This window comes from Pelobates fuscus, chromosome 9, assembly GCF_036172605.1.
Source record: "Pelobates fuscus isolate aPelFus1 chromosome 9, aPelFus1.pri, whole genome shotgun sequence".
Taxonomy (NCBI): domain Eukaryota; kingdom Metazoa; phylum Chordata; class Amphibia; order Anura; family Pelobatidae; genus Pelobates; species Pelobates fuscus.
The window spans coordinates 72641300-72665466 of NC_086325.1; the positions used below are offsets into that span (position 1 = coordinate 72641300).

A 24167-nucleotide genomic window follows, 5' to 3' on the forward strand; every position below is an offset into this window, starting at 1 on the left:
GGAGCACAACACTGTGTCATCCTGCAGGTCCTAAAAAGGGATCATAACAATGACCATAGAAGCAAGGCCTCTCATACTGGACACAAGGCCAACCCCTACAATCCCTCACAAATTGAGGCATATACTTAAAAAAAACAACAAAAAAAAACAGGAAATATAATATAAACAAACAAGCAAACAAACAATAAAATAATGAAGTAAAAATAAATGTATGCACTGGCCTTGTTTTACCAGGAAACAGCGTCAGTGAAAGGACCCAATAAAGGAATACTAACATCTAAAGGGGCCAAAATCAAATTGAGTCCATGTGGAAATAGTATGCCCAATTTATAGATCCATAAAAATTCTGATCACTTAAGCGTATCTGTCAAAGAACACCCGGGTTGAGATCTTTTAATGTGTTGGATAGGCGGGAATCTTAGTTGAGAGACAAAATGTCTGGCAAGGGGATACTGCATTTACTTCATGCATATCATGCTATTGTGCTCACCTTTGCGTACAGTCAAGAATCTTGATGGGCATTTTAACAGATGTACCACTTGGTCAGATTGACAATTGAGACAATCCTTTATTGCACACTGCTTGCTGTTCTGGGATGAGTAAAATAAGACCCATTTGTAACACTGTTACAATTAGTTTAGTTTCCTCATCCGTGCATCCCATATGTGGGAGTAAGTCAATTTCTCTGTACAGTAGGATGTTTATCCCTTTTCTTAGATGGTGCAATCCATGCTTTAATGTTCCCAGATCTTTTGTAGGCCAAAATGTATTTTTCTTTAAATAGATGTCTAATTTGAAGATCACTTTGAAGCACATGCCAGTGATTGTAATAGTATGCTTAACAAGACCATATTTACCCAAATAGGTGAGGAATGAGGTTGGAGTCCTTTTTTCCCCCTGAAGTGCTGATTAAAAATCTCCTCTCCAGCCGTTTGTCTCTTCATAGTTCTGATAATATCCACGAGATGCAACATTGCCAATCATCTTTTTGGCATGGATGTCAAAACGTTACACCAGGCATGTATGTAAAGGTTGACTATATGGTAACCCTTTAATCCTACTCAAGGGGTAAAAGGAATCAGCCTGTAGAAAAGCTGCATTATCTGTAGCTTTTGATACAGATACACAATTTAGCATGGTGCCCATTTTTCTTACCTACACTAGAATTTGATGCTAGTGAAAAACTTGTCTAATTCATTTTTGAACTGCAATAATGATTCCTGATGACAAATGATGACAAAACAACTGATGTGAGCAAACAAAGAGCTCCTTAAAATTGGCCGTACACGGGTTGTTATATGAGGGTGCCATATTTGGTTCATAGTGTTCCCCTGTTTTTGTAAGTAATACTTCCTCTCAAAGGAGGAGTAATTACATCTAAAAATCAGATCCAGTAGAGAGTTCACAAATTTGAGAAGATCTGGACTGATCCACAGACCCTCCAAGGCCTATTGTGTAGCCTAGACACCCCCCATATGAGGGATGGAAGTATATAAGCTACTCACGTCCATGATACAAAGAAAAACATTGTCTGCCAACTTAGCTCCAAAGTAAAATAATGTCATTCTGATAAAGGTCCTTTAATCCTTACCATGATTTAATAAATTACAGCTGTCTCCAAGATACAAGGATCATGAACAAATGTCCTTCGCCACCAATCTTCTGTCTGAATGTACATCTACAAGATATATAGATTTTTTTTTACCAGCAACTATATCTCTCTGTATCTATACTCAAAATGCAATTTTCAAGTGGCTGTGTTTCCTAAAGTAACACTAACTCAGTTTAATTTAATTACACATATTTCCCTTCTTGCTAATAGTGCAGTATCTCTGTTGAAGCACCAGTAGATAGAAAGCCTCTGCAGACTTCTGTAGAATCGCCTGCAACCAGCAGTGCTCACACTGGCAGACTAATCCATTGTATATCAGCTCTAGAACTGCAGCACTGCCTCCCCCTCCTTGTGTAACATCATCCGCCTGGCTATACTTGTAAAACCCATGCTGATGTCAGTATTCAGGGCTGCTTTTATACATATCTTGATGCTCAGTGCTTACACTCTTAAAAGGTTTTTAAAAGTACCTTTAAATTGAGCATACTTGAACTCCAGAACAACAATGCATTTGGATTCCTAAAAGAAACATTCAGAATGAATGACATACCAGAAAAAGAACCCCATATCGTCCAGAATAGATAATAGGAAAAGCTGGACTGCGATGCAGGGATCCAGAACATGGGTCATATTTTAAAGACCTTGGCTGGCAACCCCTGATGCTTGTCGACTAAATTTTGCATGATGTCTTGACATTCCAAGGCTGGCTGCGTATCGTGGAAAGTAATAAAGTAATATATGGCAGAGATAGAATTGAGATGAGAGTTATCATTTGTGCCAGGTAAAAGGGAAAGTTGATCAGCAGACTTTTTAATAAGGGAGAAGGAAATAGAGGGGAGTGGGCTCGAACAGGGCTGGGGTATGCAAGATATTTAATTATGGTTACGATTATAATGGCTCTGAGGGTGAAGACAAGAAAAAGTCTGAAAAGTAAAGTAACATGGTATCAGTTTTCGGAATTACTAACTTTAACATAAATTTTAAAAAAATCAATTGAGCCAACAAAATTGTAAAATTAATATGAGCATCGATCACGGTATTTTATTATTCTTTTGTAACATAATTTTGAGAGTCAAAAATATTGCTAGTGAAGTGTAACTAACTACTTGGAGGTCCAATGGCCGAAATTGGTTAATTTAGAATGGGCGACAGGGACAATTTAGAAGTGGAATAGATGTCCATAAAGCACGACTGTCCATGCTGCTGTTTATCTAAGATGGCAACCGCCATGAATGTGAGTGCATTTATCTTTCCCCAAATTTTCAATGTGGCATTCCAGGATGTCTAGCAGTCACAGACTAGAAATGGTGGCTTTTCATATTTAGGACTGTAATATGAAGTCGATGTATTTGTAGCTTTTACCCATTTACAAATAGCATAGATCTAAGAAATTGAAATGTAACTAATAGCAATACAATTGCATCTTTATATATGTGCTCAAACTAGTGACGTAACAATGAAAAACACTAATTTCACTTATTAAAATTTCTTGGATGAAGCAGTTTAAAATATTACAAAAGTCTAAGAGCAGTTTAAAACAGTTTTTTTGTATCTATATTCAGTACTTCACAAATATGTGCAAAATGAACATGAATCCAAGGAGCCAGGGACCCATGACTTCTAATAGTGTTAATGCTTGTATTGGGGATTTAAAAAAAAATATATAGATTTCTAAGAATATACCTTTCCCTGGCTTCTAAAACAAAATCTGAATTGATCCTGAATGGATGTACTTGGCTCCTAGAACTTAATAAATTGACCTTCACCTGGCTCCTAAAACAATCACATTGGTTTCTAATAGATGTCTGGCTTCTAAATCCACTATATCTCAAGTCCGATAGTACTTCACATCGTTCTCAATTTATTTGTCATTTTCTTCATTCCAATTCCATTGGAGCAACGATTGTCTCAAAAGATGAAGGTTCATGAAACACTTCCTGCTGAGGGTATAGTTTATTTATTTATTTATTTTTTTAAACCCAGCTTATTCACACAGACATGTGAAAGAAGATGGTAGATGCAGATAAGGCTGTTGTGTGGTTATACATTAACATATGAGAAATTGTTTATTCAAATGCATCAGTATAGAAGTGAGACACAAATTACAGACCTGGGTTGCCAATCTGCTTTGTACCATAAACCATTAACCTTCTAATTCATCTCTGGCCCTCCAGATGTTGCAGAACTACAACTCCCATAATTCTTTAAATTAAAGAGATAGTCAGAGAATCATGGGAGTTATAGTTCAGCAACATCTATAGGGCCATAGTTTGTAGAATCCTGCGTTCCTGGTCCCATGGATATGAATGGTTTGGTAGACAAACACTAAGGCAGCACTGTTCCTCACAGATTGAGACACAGTTTTAAAATGTTTCACGAAAACGTAAGAAATGAAAGTGCCGCCGACTCCTATTTGACTGCAACCCTGCCAGGATCCTTATTTTTGATTGGCATTGAAACGTGAAAGTCACTTATTCTATTATCATACATTTAAATGATAGTATTCTTTTTATGATTATGGTTAGTACAAAGTGTTATATTATCTGGCGTATTAAATAAATATATAGGAGTTTATTCACTAAACACAGATATGAAACAAATTTAAAAAAAAAAATAATTGCAAAATTTAGGTGAAAATAGATGATTTAGAAATTAAAAAATTCACTATAATTGCAGTTCGGTACATTTGCCTACATTTTTTATTCTAGTTTCCAGTTCTCCACAAAACTCAGTGGGTTATTCACCCAAGTGAAAATTGTCGGGAATTCCAATTAATTTCAAATGTAAGGCTAAATATTTAATAGATATGCCCCCTATGAAAATGTGTATGAATTTAATTATGCATTTTTAAAATTTGGGGTATATTGAAAAGCACTTTGCAATCTTGTCTGCAGCCATTGCCAGCTCTTATCTTCATATCCAGCCCAGAATTTCTGTGTCCGTCCAATCACAGACTTCCCAATGCAGCGCAGATGCTCTGAGCAATTTTCCACCTCCTGGGTTTAACTTTACTGAGTTAAAGGGACACTGTAGGCACCCAGACCACTTTCACTCATTGAAGTGGTCTGGGTGCAATGTCCCATGTCCCTTAACCCTACAGTGGTAATTATTCCAGCGTCAGATTTTTCCCCATAGGAAAGCATTCCTATGGGGAAATCCTAATGTTATTGTGGCGTATGCTGTGCATGCGCATTAGGTCTCCCCTGCCAGCGGACGTTGGCGGGGAAGGAGCGTGGGCGGAGCCAGACCCAGCGCTTCAGAAGTGGGGGGCGCGAGGGAGGGGGCACTGTAGGATTCTATAGTGCCAGGAAAATGGCTTTGTTTTCCTGGCACTATAGTATTCTTTTAACCAAACCAGGAAATGACAGGACCCATTGTCTGGTTGAGAGCCAGGGGTGTAGTAACAAGGTTAATTTATAAAAGTCCCAATTTCTACTGAAATAAAAAGAAAATAAAAGAGGATACTCTTTTTATACACATAGGCACTTCAGCAACCTAAAGTGTTTTAGGTGTATGGAGTGTTCCTTTAAATATTTAAATTCTTGAATTTACTTTTGAGTTACTGACAATTTTCACTTTAGTAAATAACCCTCACAATGTCCCATTCGTTTTATCCCAATAAAATAATTGTTAGGAAGCTGCATTCTCTTTTTATCTTGGTTATTATTTTGAAGACGTACCATTTTTAGAATACAAAATAAAATAGCAACATTTGTAAATCACACAGTGTAACATGGCGACAGGCAATGTCTACTTACAATACAAGCATGCTTTGGGCTGACTTCAAAACAAAATACGTAAAAACTAGTGAAATCCCCCCACTGCGTTCTTTTCAAATTTTCTGAGAAAATAAGATATTTATTGTAAATAATATCAATCAAACTAATTTATAGAATATTCAGTTAATTTATTATTCTGCATTCTGGTCCAGACGCAGTTGGCCTGTAAATTAAGTCGATCTACCGTCATACGTGCAGTATGCATATTTTATCCTCTCTCCGATAGACTGATTGATAGGTGTGCTGACTGCAATGGGCTTTAAGGAGAGCAGTGCTATATGAGAGGGCTATTTCATTATGCTAAGGACACTATAGGTCAAAATATTTCCATCAGATGTCGCTGCATATGAGGAGACTGACATTATAAATAATTTGCTGTTGATAACTTGACATTGTTTCAGACCATGATAAGGACAGGAAGATAAAAGATAAATACTGTGTTATTGATGCTTGCAATCTGCAATTACCATGTCAAGTTTCCCTGCCGTGATTAGTAATTGCTAGAGCTCGTCCACGGATTCTATCATTACCTGTGTGCTTTGTGCAGGAGTCAGTAAAACAGGTGCATTCTAAAACTTCTCTTATTCTATTTCAGGGTCTACAGTCCACACTAAGGCAAGATAGACGTATTTTCGCATGGGTCCTCTTGGCAACAGGTAAAAAAATGATTTACGTCATTGCAGCAACATCAACTCAATCACATGTGGATCAGCTGCTGTAGACTACAAGCACGAGTTGGCTAAACATTGCAAGTGCTGTAGTCCAAAGCAGCTATCCTTCCTCTTCTGTTCCATGGGTCTAGTGCTAATATTCTTTCATAAATAGAAATCTCTACAAATAGGTCTGTATTCACTTTAAAAAGATATTCACACTGCCTAAGGTGCAATTATGTGTATCGATTTGCAGGTTTAAAAAGGTATTAGCATTCTTTGTGGGATAACAAAGTGGTTATGGGAAAGGGAAAAATATAGTATCTTCATTCATGGAACATAAAACATATTTATTGTCTATATGTATTTTAGAGTTTGCTATTATGATGGAAGCATAAGGGAAACCAGTCTAATCATATATGTCAAGGAGAGACAGTGGATAATATTAAATCTGGATTGTCAATCCAGAAGCTCATTTATATGTATTTAAATTCTTCAGTTAAATTTGAGTTCACCATATTGAGAAAATAAAGGAAGATAAAATAATAAGCATATACTTTTACTGAACGCAATACGTCTTCTTATTGTATGCAAGCTAAATTTGATCTGAAAATGCAAGCACGAGAGCTTTTGGTTGGTCGTTACTAGGCTTCTATGGACACGATGTCCCTTCTCACCATGTAGTAACAGAATTTCAATAATCATGATTACTGCTCGTGGTGTAAATGGAAATGTATCCAAACTTAATATACAAGACTCACATGACCAGCGTTGACATTCAACAATAAATACCACCGTGCAAGGCCACATAAAGTGAGATAGCCACACCTCCAACATTAAATACCACCATCTAAGGCCATGTATCGTGAGATGGCCACCCCTCCAACAAGAAATACCACCGTGGAAGGCCACATAAAGTGAGATAGCCACCCCTCCAACAATAAATACCACCGTGGAAGGCCACGTAAAGTGAGATAGCCACCCCTCCAACAATAAATACCACCGTGGAAGGCCACGTAAAGTGAGATAGCCAACCCTCCAACAATAAATACCACCGTGAAAGGCCACATAAAGTGAGATAGCCACCCCTCCAACAATAAATATGGTGTCTTTGCACGGCACTCAAGGCTGCTATCAGGAGTCCCTGTGAAACTTCAGATATTTGCGAATACGAAAAGGTGGTGAAGGGCAATCCTCGATTTATGCATTACAGCACGTAGAGGAAGTGATCTCAGATCACTTCCTCCCAGCACTTGTGAATGGGAATCCACACTGTAGTAGAGCATCCTGCAGCAGCTGTTCCTGTCCTTGACCTGTACCTGGCCAGCCTGGTCCCCACTCGAACCCAGGGAAGCCACCCACACTGCTAGATATACACAGAAATGCAGAAAAACCCTCCCCTCATACAAATAATACGAACAGCCCACTCAGAAACATAAACACACTTCCCTCAAACTCAACACCACTTACAATCCACATACATGCACACAACCCCACATGCAGCCGCTCAAATGCAATACCCAAAACAGCTCCTCAAATACACACACTACCATACACACACACTACCAAACACGCAATGTGACATATCCATCTACACACACAATTCCACAAGCAGCCCTCATACACAGCCCACATTCATTGCTATCATACAGAACACCACAAACTACGTGTGAACATATACAAGATAATACCATATATTACTAGAACATGGAGACACCTTCTAAAAAGGCAATTAAATCCTGTTTAACTAACCAGGATATCTATTTGTCTTTATATGAGCATTAGAAACTGACCTACAAATTTACTGAATCTAGAATATTTAAATATCGCACATGGCTTTTAAATGCTACGGGCAGCTCTATGGATATTTAAGCACAGGCACCTCACCCTCCTTAGCAGATTAAATGCCTGCCTGATTTGGACTGCTTTGTACAGATGTTGTCATGACAATCTCTGTATTGTCATTGTTTCACCTGTGCAAAAAGAATGGCTATCTCTCAAACCTGCATTGTTTCAGCCCTTTCGTATCGCATTGTTTGATCCCTGCCATAAGCTTTATTGCAGGCCAGCCAAGGCCAATCCTCAAGAGCCCTAATCCTGTCAAGGTTATTTTTTTAATTAACATGCAGTCAAGCACTTAGCGTTGTTTATTAAGGAGCAATATGCAAAGTATAAACCAGATATACATGGCCCATCTCAAGGGCTAGACTACGATCATCTCTGGATCTAGACTTTGGCGTGATCTTAATTTCATTTAGCTTGACCTGGTTCTAAGAGACTCTTTCTGATTTGTATGCTTGTCAGCTATAATTCTATTCATGTGCATGTTAGTATTCATTATTATTATTATTATTATTATTATTATTATTGGCATTTATATAGCACCAACAGATTCCGTAGCGCTTTACAATATTATGAGAGGGTGGATTTAACTATAAATAGGACAATTACAAGAGAACTTACAGGAATGATAGGTTGAAGAGGACCCTGCTCAAACAAGCTTACAGTCTATAGGAGGTGGGGTGTAAAACTTAATAGGACAGGAAATAGCAATCAAATAAGGTGGGAGTGAAGCAGAGCTGGAGGAGAGAGTAAAGTGCTGCCCTATAGGAGAGAGCAAGAGACAGGTGAGGTAGAGGTTACTCTGGGAGGCCATAAGCTTTATTAAAGAGTTGGGTTTTAAGGCACTTCTTAAACGATTGAAGACTAGGGGAGAGTCTGATGGCAGTAGGCAGGCTATTCCATAGGAAGGGAGCCGCCAGCGAGAAGTCCTGCAAGAGTGAGTTGGCCGTACGGGTGTGAGTATTAATGTTATATTATTGTTGGTATATATATATATTTATTTGTTTTCTTATCATTAATTGGATTGTAAGCTTGTTTGACCAGGGCGTTCTTCACCTCTAAATATTCCCTTTTTATATTTGTAAAGCGCCTTGGATAATGTTGGCGTTTTATAAATGCAAATAATAATATCCTCTCCTCATACATCTACCTTGAATGCCAGTTTATTTTTTAGACAGCACTTCTATTATTTAAGGATTGTTCCAGATCTTGTTTCTTCATCTTGTAATACTTACAATGATATTGGTTATGGTTATAAAAATTGTCCTCTAGAGAGTTTCTTCCAGAAATATACTTTCTTAACTAGTGTCTTTAGGGGTATTCCACACTGCATTAATTTAGAGAAGGATATAGATTTGTTTGTGTAACTATCAGCTTTCTTCTTTGACCGCTGCTCTGGTACTACTAAAACACAAAAGTCGAAATATGTGTGAAAATTGTTATGTTATTTTTCACACAAATTTAGTATTGACAAAAAAAATTGGGAGAGCAATTTCAGTTTTCAAATGGTTTATTCCTTTGCTTGAATGGGACATGGAGTATTTGTCAGTGTGTAAATCTGATTTCAGATGTCTTGTATCAGAATCCAGTGTTATGTAGAAACATAACATGCTGCAGATAAAAAATGCTAATAATAATAAAAAAAATTAAATATAAAAAAAGATTGAAAGAAAAAAAAATTAAATGCACTTGAGCTGTGAAGAGGTCACTAGGACCATGCAGAAGGCTTGTCAGCAACAGTCCCTGCATGGTCCTGTCGGTGAGGGGCCAACCAGACAGGCTGTCAGTCATTGTGATGTGAGTCGCCCGTGTCCCGATTGCATACTTCCCAATGTTGAGAGGCATTCAGTATGTTAGCAGGCAACCATGAGACTTAAATGATAAAATGTTAATTTATGATCTATTATTAAAAATTAAAGTTTAAAAATGTAAGTTCAACAAAAACACATCGATACTATAAAAAAGCCCGAAAGTAGTGTTTTACTCATTTACTGAACAAGTTGTTAACTCATACATTGTCTGTTGCAGTCTCATGTTATATGTGTCATTCTTCAGTCACCTTTTAAAATCGAAGCTCACTTTAATAGGACAATCTAAGTACCATAACAATGTATGGTTATTGCATAGGATTTGGTGAAAGCGTAGGCCCTGTCTCCTTGCATACAATTACTTATAATTGCAGCAATTTGCAAACATTTTTGCAGCTGTAATCCTGATGTCAGGAAGAATATATACTGCCAGCTCTGTCCATATAAAATTCATAAGCCATATGAATGCTGCAGTGGATCACACCTGTGACAGGATCTTATGGAATATGATCAGGCCCCATAGGCCAGAATGAGAGGCATCTTGTCTGGACAGCGCCCAACCTCCTTAAATGATGATGCCTTATCCCTAATAATGACACCGCACTCTTAATATCTCTTTGAAACATTTAAAAATAGCTCTTCCATCTGTAGGTTTTGAATGAATTCTGTTTAAGCAAATAATATTTATGTAAACTGTTAATTGTTAGGGGGAAGCTTTGTTTTTTGTGTTTTAACCATTTCAATGACATTGGCTAGGAATAATTATCAATAAACTATTAATTGAACAGCTGATTTTTTAAAATTATTTAGTAAATACTTTAACACAATTAATACATTAATCAAATAACTAAAAAATTAGATTTTATTAAACCCGTTTCCAGCTAATTAAGTGAGCAGATTTTAAAAGGTGTCTGAAATCCGCAGCTAGTGAATGGTTAAAGCTGATTTTCACATTGAATACTGCTTCAAGATATTCAGGGCATGACTGTGTGTGCTCTAGACTTTTAACTTTCCGAGGATGGGTGAATCTGTCACTGAGATCTTAATGTGCAGACGTTTTCCCTCTGAATTTTCAGGACCCATCATCCGAGCGGCCAATTAGTGTCAGTTTTATTGGTAGTTTTGTAAGGCGGACGCTTGCCCACTAGGGAAGATACAGAAAGCACATTATTTCACTTAGTCCGCGTGGTGCCTGTCACACAATAATGACTTGCAGTCTCCACCAAACAGAAGCAAATGCACAGCTAAACCCCAGGGCCAGTTTCTGGGCTGCGCCTTGACCCCGGTGCAGCGGTCTCTTAAATCCCACCGACCCAGAGAGTCTGGAGCCATGTCTACATGTCATGTCAGTTTTACCTGCTTACTCATTCATAGCTTCTTATGATGAATACAAGTACTTGTCTAAAACGGAAGATCCACTTGTGCTATTAACAGCAGTGTTGATCATTTGTGCCACATAATAGGACGAGTCTCTAGAAATGTTTATCGTTCAGCTGAGGGTTGTATAATGTGCTCTGACTCTCTGACTGTGATGAGAATATCCCTTGTATCAAATAAATTTTATTTAAATTTATTCCGAAAGTCAGCAATGCAAGAGATCTCCTTATCTCTCATTCTATATATCCATCCTAATGACCTAATGACTGTAGCTCTATTTCTCATCTGCTTCCCTCCCTCTCACTCCCATATTTTAGCAGTAATTAAGTTGTGACAGCATATTTATAAAGGCTATTTCCTGTTACACTGAGAAACATGGTACCAGGGATGGGGAACGTCTTTGAGCTTGAGAGCTTGAACTGTGCTCTCTCCCATTCCATCAACATCCCACTCCCAGCCTAAGCACTTGGTCTGCCTTCTGCTCACTTCTAGTATGTTTTTGATATGTGGTGATATCAGCTCTAGGTTAAACAGTTTACCTAGTGACATCATGGCACATCAATCAAAACATTTACTTAAAGGGATTCTATCGTGCCAGGAAAACAAACCTGTTTTCCTGGCACTATAGGCTCCTGCAGTGCCCCCCTCCCTGGGGCCCTCTCCTGTGGTGCTGAAGGGGTTAAAACCCCTTCAGTAACTTACCTGAATCCAGCGCCGATGTCCCTCTTCGCTGGGTCAGGCTCCGCCCATGCCCCTCCCCCGCCAACATCAGCCGGCAGGGGAGACCTAATGCGCATGCGCGGCAATTGTCGCTCTCGCATTAGGATTTCCCTATAGGAAAGCATTATTCAATGCTTTCCTATGGGGGAAATCTGGCACTGGAGGTCCTCATGCAGAGCGTGAGGATGTTCAGCATCAGATAATGGACCAAAGGTCCGTTTCGATTCCGGAAGTCCCTCTAGTGACTGTCTGGTAGACAGCCACCAGAAGAGGAGTTACCCTCAGAGGTAATTATTGCAGTTTCTCTTACCACTGTAAGGTTAAGGGACATGGGACATTTACAGTGTACCTTTAAGGCTTCAGAATCAGTTGCTACAATGTTACCAGACAGTGAGTGGCACCTACTATTTCTCTGAGTGTCAGCAATGTCATCAATGCCATTGATTCACCACCATAGAACCATACTAACCCCTGAACAGAATCCAACATCATCAGATAGGGTCAACCACACGTAGTTGTGGCCATAGTGTTATAAGAAGGCTAAGATCTTGAGTAGAAGAAACAAGATAGGCCAGGCACTCAAGATTTGTGCCTAAGGCAGTTTTATTGTAGAAACACAGCAACGTTTTGACCTCAACTGAGGTTTTTATCAAGCTCTTGAGTAGGTCGAACAACATTGAGAGTCAGAAGACTGCATAGAATCTTACAATTTCTTACAAGAGCCTGTGCTACATTCCTAATATGGTTAGTGCTTCAGGATATTTTCCAGTGTCAATTGCAGCATGGTGCAAACTTTTCTATGCACAATAGATATGGATATATATGTGTGTCTTAGCATGAAGAACCTGTATGCTCATGTTCTCCTGTCAAAGGGTATGCATTGACCCATAACCTTTTTTATTCTGCTGAACCAAATGTCACAGATATGTTTAATCACTGAACCAGGGATTTTAGAGAATTTACAAGGGAATTGCTATGAATTTCTATGATTTCTCTAGCTTAAAATCTAGAGACTCTGTCTTTCCATTCATAGAACATTTTGAACATCAATTAACATTGCAATCATGAAGCAACAATTATTTTACATTTTGTTTTTAAATAAGGAACCCGGCTTGCTGGCTTGTATTTGCTCATAATAATATCTCATATCTACATGAGTTAAAACAAAGCAAATAAGCAGTATTATAATAAATTTAGTTTTTTTTGCCAAAGGTATGTCATTTGTCAATAATGCATGTTCATTTCCTGTAACATTTTGCGATTGTCTCATTTATTGTTAAATTTCCCCTGTTTATAATATTATGTGCTACAGCGTAAGTTGGCACTATATAAATAGCAACAATAATAACTAATAATATTAATAATTTTACCATTACTATTCACTAAAAACAGTATAGAATCATTATGACTCTGCAAGTATCGTCGCCGAGTACGATGATTACATCTAAAAGTGTTTTTTCAAAACTTACCATCGTTCTAGGTAGGTGATGCTCAGTTAATGCTCAGTTCTTCTCACCTGGCAGGGGACCTTGCAACTCCACATAGTTATAGAATTAATTTCACCTGTTACCGTTGTTCTTTTCATGTTCTGGATCCTAGTGTTACATTTTAGGTAGCACCCTAAGTCTATATAAAAATGTGCCTCTGTTGGTTTTCACTATCTTTGTTGCTATAATGTCTTCTGGAATATCTGGAATAGTCTCAGGTAGAAAAAAACTATTAGCTTAAATCCCCATTCGACAGAACACTTGTATTCTGCATTATAGTCTAGTTGGCCACTGATCGATCGATCTGTCTATCTATCTATCTATCTGTCTAGTATATATATCTTCTGCTGTTTATTACATTATATATTTAAAAAAATATTTCAGGAAAAAAATAAATAAATGGTATTAGGAATTTGCATTGGGAATTTACATAGACTTAGTTTTAGCAATCCACATTTGAGCTTCTCAAGAAATCCTGTAGATACATATATGCTGAAAACGGTTTTGATGGTACAGAAAAATGTAAGCCTTTGATATTGAATTGGAAAAAATGATATATAGAATTTAGTAGTTAGCCAGTCATGTTTTAGAGCCAGATTGTTTTAGGAGCCAGTAAGGGATCCATCTTTAGAAATCAGTAGGAAAAAATGTATATGCCAGCAGAACCTACTTTTTACTGATAGTTTACTAGATAGATCTAGTCTACTAGATAGATGACTACTTTCTATTGATAGTTTAATGGTTATAAATCATATCTATAAAAATACAAACAGACATATCCAATAAAAAATAAAATAAAAAAAGAGTCCCTTAAATAAATTATCTATCTATCTATCTATCTCTCTATATATCTATACATATATATATATATATATATATATATATATATATCTGTATCTATCCATCTATCTATCTATCTCTCTCTATCTATCTATCTATCTGTCTCTGTATCTATCTATCTATCTATCTATCTCTGTATCTATCTATCTATCTATCTATCTCTGTATCTATCTATCCATCTATCTATCTATCACTGTATCTATCTATCTATCTATCTATCTATCTCTGTATCTATCTATCTATCTATCTATCTATCTCTGTATCTATATATCTATCTATGTCATTGTTAGCTGTTGGGAGAAATATGTTGGGAAGGCAGAGGTTGTAGCAGTCATAATTTTGATAAGTTCTGCTAACACGAAGAATGAAATGGAAAAGGTTTAAAGACATTATAGCTTTAACTGAAGCAATCAGAGAGCATGCTATTTATTATGTCATTTAGTGATCCATCTGCTTTGTGTCTGCAAGGCGCATGGATTGATACAGGACGCAGCTGAGCAGAGGAGTCTGTCTGCTGATTTAGTGTAGGGATTTGTTCAGAAAGACTTTGCCATAATGCTGTTCAGCTGGTGTGTCAGCTATTGATTGTGACTTATGGTATCCTATTATATCTCTATCTGTTGGTTCGTCTAACTACCAGTATATGCAGAGACAGGTCTTTGTACAGTATAGAGATATTTATTTCATTCAAAACGTTGGCCTAATTAGGGGTTCGGTACATAAATTCAGATTTTTGTGACTTAATGTTAATTAGACATACTTTATAGTTTAATCATTCTATCTTTATATCCACTACAAACTGTGACCATCCTTTAGTATTCAATGATGGTTTGAGCAGGGTACACGCTGTGTGACCTTATTTGGGTGTACGTGAGCAAGCTCAGGTAAGTGCAGGTGATCTGACACACCAAATAATGGATGCTGATTAACCAACTATGCCTAGGTATAATGTCCGCGCTAATGCCGAACTTGTTTGCACAACAGCAGAATCTGTCTTCAATTAGTGTTCATATCTATATATATATATATGAGGACTAGCCATAGGGGTGGGACTGTCCCTATTTTGAGTTAAATCCCTTGGTCCGTGTGTAAAACAGAGCTCCACAGCAATAAAACGCACCATAATGTGTCTTTAAACTACAATACAATGTGTTTAGAAATCAGTCTGTGTAAACAAGATACTTTGTTCTTGTTATTAATTACATTTTAACTGTATACATTTGTATTAGTAAGTCATCTAAAATGTCTCATATGGGGATCAATATGATATATTGTGGGCATATAGTAAGTCAAATGATCGTTTGCTTGCAAAAATGAAATGAACAATAATTTGCGAATGTATTTGTTCCTGCATTGCTTTCTTTACAATCCTATACTTTGTAAAGCACTGATTTGAATTCGGACATCGAAAGCATGGTTGGACATATTCTGACCAGATTAAGCTTTAGTAAGTATGAGAATTGCTATTGTGCTCGGAATACAGCCATTTTCACAGGATTTTCTTAATTTGGTGAACAACCCTGTAAAATTGATAACACACAACCCTAGATATTAATTAGTAGGTCTAATTTCATGAAAATGGAGAGTAATTATACAGCTTTCATGGGGGTGAGATGGTTGCAGGTTGAAACAGTGAAAGCCATCATTATAGCAACCTCGTGGGGAATTTAGAGAAGAAAAAACAAAGAAAATCCTAAATAAGATGATACATTAGAGTCCTAGCACAAAGGGTTTGCAGCATTTGAGGTTCAGCTATCATATTACACTGGGACACCAGCAGCATATGGAGGGTTAATTTAAGCCTTAACAATTTGTTGGACTTTTCATCTGCCGCTTTGCACACTGAACTAGTGTTGGCTCAGGGGTACATTTTGGATGAATAGACGGAGCAGCTTGAGATGTATAGACCATTAACTAAGTGTTTAATGTTGGGGAGCTGTAAAACAACATAAATCCTCAGAGAGCTTTTATTGAGGAGCAGTGCCTTTTAAATCTGAAGTTTAAAGCGGTGTGCTTTATGCTGCTGAGGATACCTGACATCTCCTAGCTGGCTCAGCAGTAGTTTATTGTAGTAGTTCACACAGGCTCCCAAGAACAGCGCAACATGAATTGGGGCGAATAAAACAAAATATGGTGTTACAATATGAAGACGTTTATAAAGGCACACATTGGCAGTGCCTTTGATATATTACATGGCACGACTTTATAAATCATAATATTTTACCGGAACTCATTTTTAGCTATTTAAAAAAAAAAAAAATAATAATTTTGTTAAAATATTAATTTCTACCTCTTTGAAATCAAAACAGAGGTATAAATGAAAAGTTCAGCAGGTGGTCCAGAGAGAAGTGCAGTACCCAATTAAGTACATATTTTTATTTTCTCATATGAGGCAAATGAAATATTGCTTTGGTAAGCTATGTGTGAAATACTTGTTTTTGTGTCGTGTGCTACCAAAAAAATGTCATCTTGGCATTGTGTACTGTTTTATGTGTTCTATTCTAATTTGCACCCTAACCTCAAATCAAAGCTTAAAGGGTACCTGTCATGACAAATACAACTTAATCTTAAAGAAGCACATTTCATCTATATATTGTGCTTGCAGAATTGTTAGCAAATGTCTAGATTTCTCTAAAATTATAGGTTAAAAAACAACTCTTCCCCCTCCTCTCTGTCAGATCGTCACAGAGATAAGAAGGCTGTGCTCTCCTCTGGGCATGCCTACTGCTTGAATTCAGCCTGCCTGGGGAAGTGGGGAGGAGCTCTGTAAGCATGCAGCAGCACAGAGAGAGGAGAGAAACAGCCAAAAGGATATATTTTACAGCAGCTTTGGATAGGCAACCTGATAATGGGGAGAGAGAACAGATACCTTTAATAAAGCAAACATAACACCCCATGAAAACATGATTTATGGTCTCAGCAATAGACGGGGTAATGGAAATAAATTGGAATATAAGGGTTTGACAGTATTAAAGGGACACTGTAATCATTAGAACCACTAGACCTTAATATAGTGGTATTGGTATTTATAGACCTGCGGGCTTAGCATGATAAATACTGCCTTTTCAGAGAAGAGGCAGTGTTTACATAGCTGCCTAGTAACACCTTCCCAGATGCATTGATTCAATGCATGTCTATCAGTAGACACTGATTGGTGCAGCATTTTGCTGTGCATGTGCATTAACCTCCCATTGCTTTCCAATGGCAAAGCACTGGATTGGCTGAGATCATCAAGATATATAATCTCAACCATGGAGGTGGGGCCAACTGCGGCGAGACCAGCACAGCGTTATATTTTGCAGGGGGCCCAATTATCTAAACAGTTAGAATGACCCTATAGCATTAGGAATACATGTTTGTATTCCGAACACTACAGTGTTCCTTTAAGGGAAGAAACAATTGTATAACATGAGTCAAGTCAGATGTTTAGAAAACTGCAAACCTATATCTGTCATGACTGGTTCTGTAATGGAACTGCTTGTTTCCACCTGACATACGTTCCAGTAATACTGTGATAATAGTTGCACCTAAAGATAAATGAAGATAGCATTAGGCGAGAAATCATGTTTCCTGTATTTCTTTTACACCATTAAAGGGCCCGGAGCTAAGTAGGCCACTAATTTATAACTCTAGAGCGAGCTTACTTTACCTCTATATTATATGCTTGTAGTTAACTGAAGGAATCAGATAATTGAGCACTGGGCAAGTGAGTGCTGACTGTATTAGCATAATGATCACTTCTCGTCTCAGATCTCATAGTAGATATTAACCTAATGTATAAAAAAAAAAAAAAAAAAGTGACATATGAAAATAAATTGCCAGCATATATACGCACTATGCCATCAACGACCTGCTAGCAAGGTTTATTTAATTCTGATTAATGAAAGACGGGTAGAGGAAGAATTGCTTCTTAAGTGTGTAGAAAAATATTCAGATCGCCTCCATCTGTTTATGTACATTATAGAAAGTGTAGGTAAGAAACATAGTAGACCACAGTTATGGTAGAGGTACAAAAGACTAACACCACATCCCTTGCAGCAGTTTAATTTCAATATAACATTTGATCTCAAATGTCGCCACTAATTTTGTCTCAATGCTAACTCTTATATGTGTAGCATGCAGACAAACATTAATCATGCAGAGTGGACTTCGTGTTTCGTAAAACCATAATAAACCTTCTACAAGGACATGATGCACTACCCATAAACATGTTGGATGGAATGTAATATATTAAAGGGTATTGTAACCCTTTTTAAAACATCTGTTTTTTTGTGTGTTTTTTTTAGATTTACAATGCCCTACTGGCCATTCCTAGTTAGGTTCCCCTCCCATTTAAAAGGTGAAGAAATACTTTAAATTGCACCTGTAATACAGCGGCAGGCGATGTTCCCAGCGCTGGTCTCGACTCTTACATCCAACGTCACCAACGGCCTTGCACAGTCTAATCAAAGGCTTTACATAGCATTCTCTGAGCCCGCGAAGGGTGAGAGGAAAGAGTGCACTTTCTCTTTCAGGTGTGCCACCAGCAAGGGAGAAGCTAATTACGTCTGTTGCCAGTGTGCTGTGCTGCCAAAGCCACGTGTGCAGCTAGCCCTCGGCACACAAGTACACATGTCTCTGGTTGTGCAGCATTTCAAGCAGAAACGCTGCACATACAGACTCCTACCACCGTGACAACTTCAAATCACTGGAGTGGTCATGCTGGTTGGAGTAACCCTTTAAGGAAATCAATGATTAAATGAAACAAGTAGGCTTTTCACCTCATCATCTGTAAGCTTTGTAGCCCATTCCATTTTCCAGCATCCTTTATATCTGTTTTAAATGCTTTTTATTTTTTTTGGTGCATCTTGCCATTTTCCTCTTTAGATGATAGGATTGCGCTCTTTTGTTTTAAACTGCTAATATATTTCTTGCATGTCTAAAACCATACCTGGTATTTTAAAAACAAAATGTAATTATTTTGATTTTTTTTTCTGCATTTCTCACTTGTTCAAAGCACATCAACTGGATTTTTTTTTTAAATAAACTATATATATGTATATATATGGATATGACAAAATAACAGAATATTGCAGTATGCAATGGTACCTTTTTTATTGGATTAACATAATACTTTCAGTTTAACACAACGTGGCATCTTGTCTACTGGACTAATACGGCTAATCCAATATATATATATATATACTTATATATATACATATGGAAATATACAGTGCCTTTAGTAAATTGTATTGAAGCAGTGTAAGTCGTGAACGCAGTTAAAATGTAATGAAATTGGTATTTTAACAAGACTAGGCTATGTATGTATAATTCACTAAGGTATATTATTGTCAGCCTCCTTTGTAGTTCTAATTTCCCTCCCATGTCTGCCTCTCTCATTTATGTCCCTGTCCTTTCTACCCTTCTTGTTCTCATCCTCTCTCCGCTATCTCTCTGTTTATTACTGGCTTCACTGGTCCATTCGGCTGCATCAATGACCATTTTGCACAATGTCATGTTGCTAATTGGAAAGGACATATTAATAGACTAATATGGAAGCTCATGATATAAAAGAAGGAGAGAGCTAATGAGGGTGGGCAGAGTGATATCATATGACATTTAAGTGAAAATAGATAGAAAATAAGTTTAGCCTGGGGGAGGGGAGCCTAAGATAGAAACCAGTGAAGAAAAGAAAGTGGAAGATTTGTTGATCCGGGGTTAAATTCTAGAAGTATTGGATAGGTGTTCGGTGTAAAGCTGGGCTTGTCATACGTAGAACAACAAATATTTAAAATACTAGTGTGTCAGCACTTAAATAGGCTCTGTCTTGCTTTTTTCCATTTTTTTCCATATACTTCTTGTACTATGTCTTAATGATTATACACCCTCTTGCCAATTCCTTTATTTATAGTTTTTATGTTTTTCTTCCTTGCCCCGGGTCTCAGTATCTGGGTACAATGATGTCCACAGTTTGCCTTTCTGTGGGATTCTTTTGACTGATAGATTGTAGTTAAATTTGTTTAGCAACTGAAATGGAACCTTTCTTGAGGTCCATCTATTGCCAAAGACAAACCCCATAACATTGGAGTCCCGTACAAAGGCCAGTGATGCAAATTGTGTCACTAGTGCTGCCCGTAGGGGTTGGACCTATGGAACCCAGAATTGGGATGGGTCCACCAGAAGAATAATGACCTAGGCCAACTTACTATGTTTGAGTAATAATTCTCCATTGTCAGTGTCCTATACATCAAGTCCGCTCTCCACCATGCCAAAACCTCTTTATTAGAATACTAAGGATCACTATGTTATTATTTCACCAGCCCATTCATGCGTTCAGGTGACTCTGAGTCATGATGTATGGTATGCATTAATAAAATACATGTGCTTCACAAACACGTATCATACCATTTCCGGACCTTCTTAGTAACATTATTAATATTACTCTTAAAGCGATAAATGATTAATAAACACAACCTACATGAAACTTGCTAACCATGTTTGGCATCCAGAAACAATAGCAGGCGAGAATGCTGACAAGCACTATAAGGGAAGTGCGTATTATAATTAAACATTGTGTAAAGAACACTACGTTAATACAATGACATTCTTCCATTTTCCAGGAGTGCTACATGGTGGAAAATGGCCTTCAGAAGCTGAAAGCTGCTTTATGTTTTCTCTGCAACATTTTGTGTTTGTTCAATTAAACGTGGAAACAATTGCTTTCACGTGAGCCCATGTTGTTAGATAAAATGTGTGTTCCTCTGTCTGTAGGGTCAACACACTGTGTATTATCCCGTGTCCCAGATTAGATTAGTTTGGGAGAGGTGGCTAAAGATTACGTAGTTCTCGTCAGGTTGGAATTAAGCAAAATGTTTTTAACTTAATTTCTAGTAAACATACGACTTTATAACAGCTAGTTAAGGGTTAAAGGGAACCTATAGAAAAGAAAAACCTAATAGAAATACTATTCTGTTTTTTTGAGGGACCGCGCTATATATAATATAATTTAAAGTAAACTGGCTATATTCTGTATATGAGAACAAGCTTATCTTTTACATATCATTAAAACAGAAAAACTGTACACATTAGTAGCACTTAAAACATAGTACATATCAGAAGATAACTACCAATAAACATATATATATATATATATATATATATAAATATATACCATATATATATATATATATATATATATATATATATATATATATCTGTATGTCTCAGATCCTGATTCTGCTCTTGGTAGGAGATATCCTTGATACTCCCTGATATAGTAGTTTAGTGAATATGACCCAAATAGCGCAAAATGGAAACAAGACAACTAAATTGTTTAACTCTTTATTAAAATAACTTGATTAAAATCTAAAAACATGGATCTCTCAAGCATACATATATATGCATTCGTAAGCCTGAAAGTTTGTGGTGAACAGTTCACCCAAGTCTAAGCAGACTTACAAATCCAATGTTGCCTGAATGATCCTTTTCCTGTTAAGTGCGTCCTTATGTCCAAGGAGTTCAAATATATTGTAGTTAGTCCTGTATATGTGGACACTGAGCCATTTATCTGATGTGAGTGTGCAAAGTACAATTTAGTTGTCTCATTTCCATTTTGAGCTATTCGGGTCATATTCACTAAACTAAAGGGAACCTATAGTCTATAATAATAACCTTTCTAAAATAATCTATAAAAATAATAATTTTGGGGGGGACTATAAATTTCCTTCTATTGCTCTGAGCTCGGTCCATCCCCCTTTGCGCATAAAAAAAAAAATTCAGTTAAAAATGTTTTACTAACCTCATTTTCAGCACCGAAACACCTCCACTACAGCTGTCCCCTTTGCCTCCGTCAGCAAGCATGCTGAGTTCTTCTGTGTTCTCATCCATAACAATGCTTCTCATAGAGAAGTATTGGAGACGAAATACACGTATGGCAAAATGGCGCACTCATCCAATCAAATGCTCCCTATGACAATTATCAACCAAGTCTGATTCATTCTCACAGGGGAAGTGCCAATAGTTGATATCAGGAAGATAGCCTCTAGAGGTGTGTTTATCCCTGGACTGAAAATATTGTGGGTTAAAAAAAAAAAAAAAAAAATTTGGTCAAACCTAAAGTCAGGGATAAACTTTTAGATAGTGATTTACGTCCAAATCTTTCATACTCTGACAACACATTATACATGTTGGTCAATTATATATGGTTATTCCATGCACTATAAGGTAGTTTCTCAGTTTATGGTACTGTATCTGATGGGTGTTTCTGACGGAGTTTGGTGGTAGTTCGGTAGGGTGGAAAAGGTACATAGGTTAATATAAACATACATTATTGTTAAGCTGCTTTATGACATGAGATATATAATGCATTGTAGATGCGGTATTTTTGAAATATTCTTTATTTTGGTTAAGTACAAGCTTACGTAATGACTTAATAACTGAGGACAAGCGGTATAATAACAATATTTAAACAGATAAGGTCAAGAGGTGCTGCACATTTTATTTTATTTTTTAAGAAAAAAGAACAAGCTTATTTGCAGTAAGCCAATATGTGAGCAGTGAGGTAATAAAGATATGCAAATTGCCAATAGGTGAAACTAGAAGTAGATGTGTAGATGTGGTATTTTAACACATGGATCAACTAACTGGCATCACCGTGACGCATATAGAGTTGTTGCTTTACCTATTTGATTTTTTTAATTCTCTCCTGATTAGAATGCATATAATGCATTGCCTGAGAAGCATTGAATAGGGCGCATTGTAGACACATCTCAGCTATTCCATTGCTTTTTTATGGCAGTGCCTGCTGCTGTAAACGGAGATAATTAAAAGTCAGATTTTCGGTCTTTTCAGTGAGAGCTCGTCTAATGATTACACTGACCTTTGTTTTACTTGCACACCAGCATAATCGCATCTCATATTTATGTTTGCTGTGTGAGCCGCACCATGCCAGCTGTTGAATCTGTCCATGTTTTACCTGGTGAATACTTTATTAGCCTGTCTGATTTCTGCGTGCTGCATTGAAAAGAGGAAGAATGCAGCTAGCGGGCACTAATTTTGAAAGAAGAACAAAGGCTGGGATAGAGTATAACAATTGCTTGATTTGCACACAAATTGCATTAAAGTATAAGGAACAGTGACTAAGGAAAGGTGACCCCTGTACCATAGAATCTCTGTTGTTATACTTTTGTACTATTACGTGTATTGTGCCTCCTCTATTGTAACGTGTGTATGCCGATTACGCCTCCTCTATTTTATACAGTAGTGGAATCTGTAAAGCACCAAGGTCACTTGCTGGCTACATACAAATTAGAAAATCCACCATCTCATACACATAGCAATATCTCTGGCTTGATTGGGCTTTTGCTAAATCTTTTTATTATTCCCCTCTTCTTTTATAATTGCATAATTTGATTGCGAAAGTTAAGACTAGTAGATGTTTTCTTTTCTCATATATAAAACTAATGTGATTCACTGATGAATGAATGCTTGGAAGAACAGTTCAAGAGATGCTTCTTAGATGCCCTCTGAAATTTATACTTAAAGGAACACTACAGGGTCAGGAAAACAAACATGTATTCCTGACCCTATAGTGTTAAAAACCACTATTTTAACCCCTGTCACTCCCTTGCCCCCTTAAATACAGTAAAATTATAATAATAATTAAATGTAATTAATGTATCTCTGTGGAGAAAGTTCAACGTGACACTGAACGTCTGTGCTGCACCTTGTGCAGCAATGACCCAGGAAGCACCTCTAGTGACTGTCTGAGTGACTGCCACGGAAGGTGTCCCTAGGCAACAATGTAAACACTGCCATGTTTGCATGAAAATGCCTGCAGGGACTCACTACATGAAGCTGTAGTTGTTCTGGTGACTATAGTGTCTATTTAAGAATATTTTCATGTTAAGTGCCCAAATTTCTCTCCTGAGGTTTTGACAGAGTGGTCCAGTAGACCCATCATCTAGGGTTTCTTTCTTCTATGCAAAAACACGTCCATTCATTTAGGAAAGGACTTATATCAGAACTTGAAAATTCAGGACACACAGGTGATACAATACAAGGTCTAATGCTTA

The 24167-nt window shown here is 37.2% G+C and overlaps 1 protein-coding gene across 1 annotated transcript in view; it reads left to right on the top strand.

The window, feature by feature from the left end:
• The window catches only part of NEXMIF (neurite extension and migration factor), a 277633-nt gene that overhangs the window by 99948 nt on the left and 153518 nt on the right, over window positions 1–24167 (top strand). Inside the window, exon 2 of the mRNA XM_063433553.1 lies at window positions 5987–6047. Coding sequence (XP_063289623.1) covers window positions 6028–6047 — 20 coding nt within the window. The 5' untranslated portion in view covers window positions 5987–6027. The remainder of the gene's footprint in view (window positions 1–5986; window positions 6048–24167) is intronic.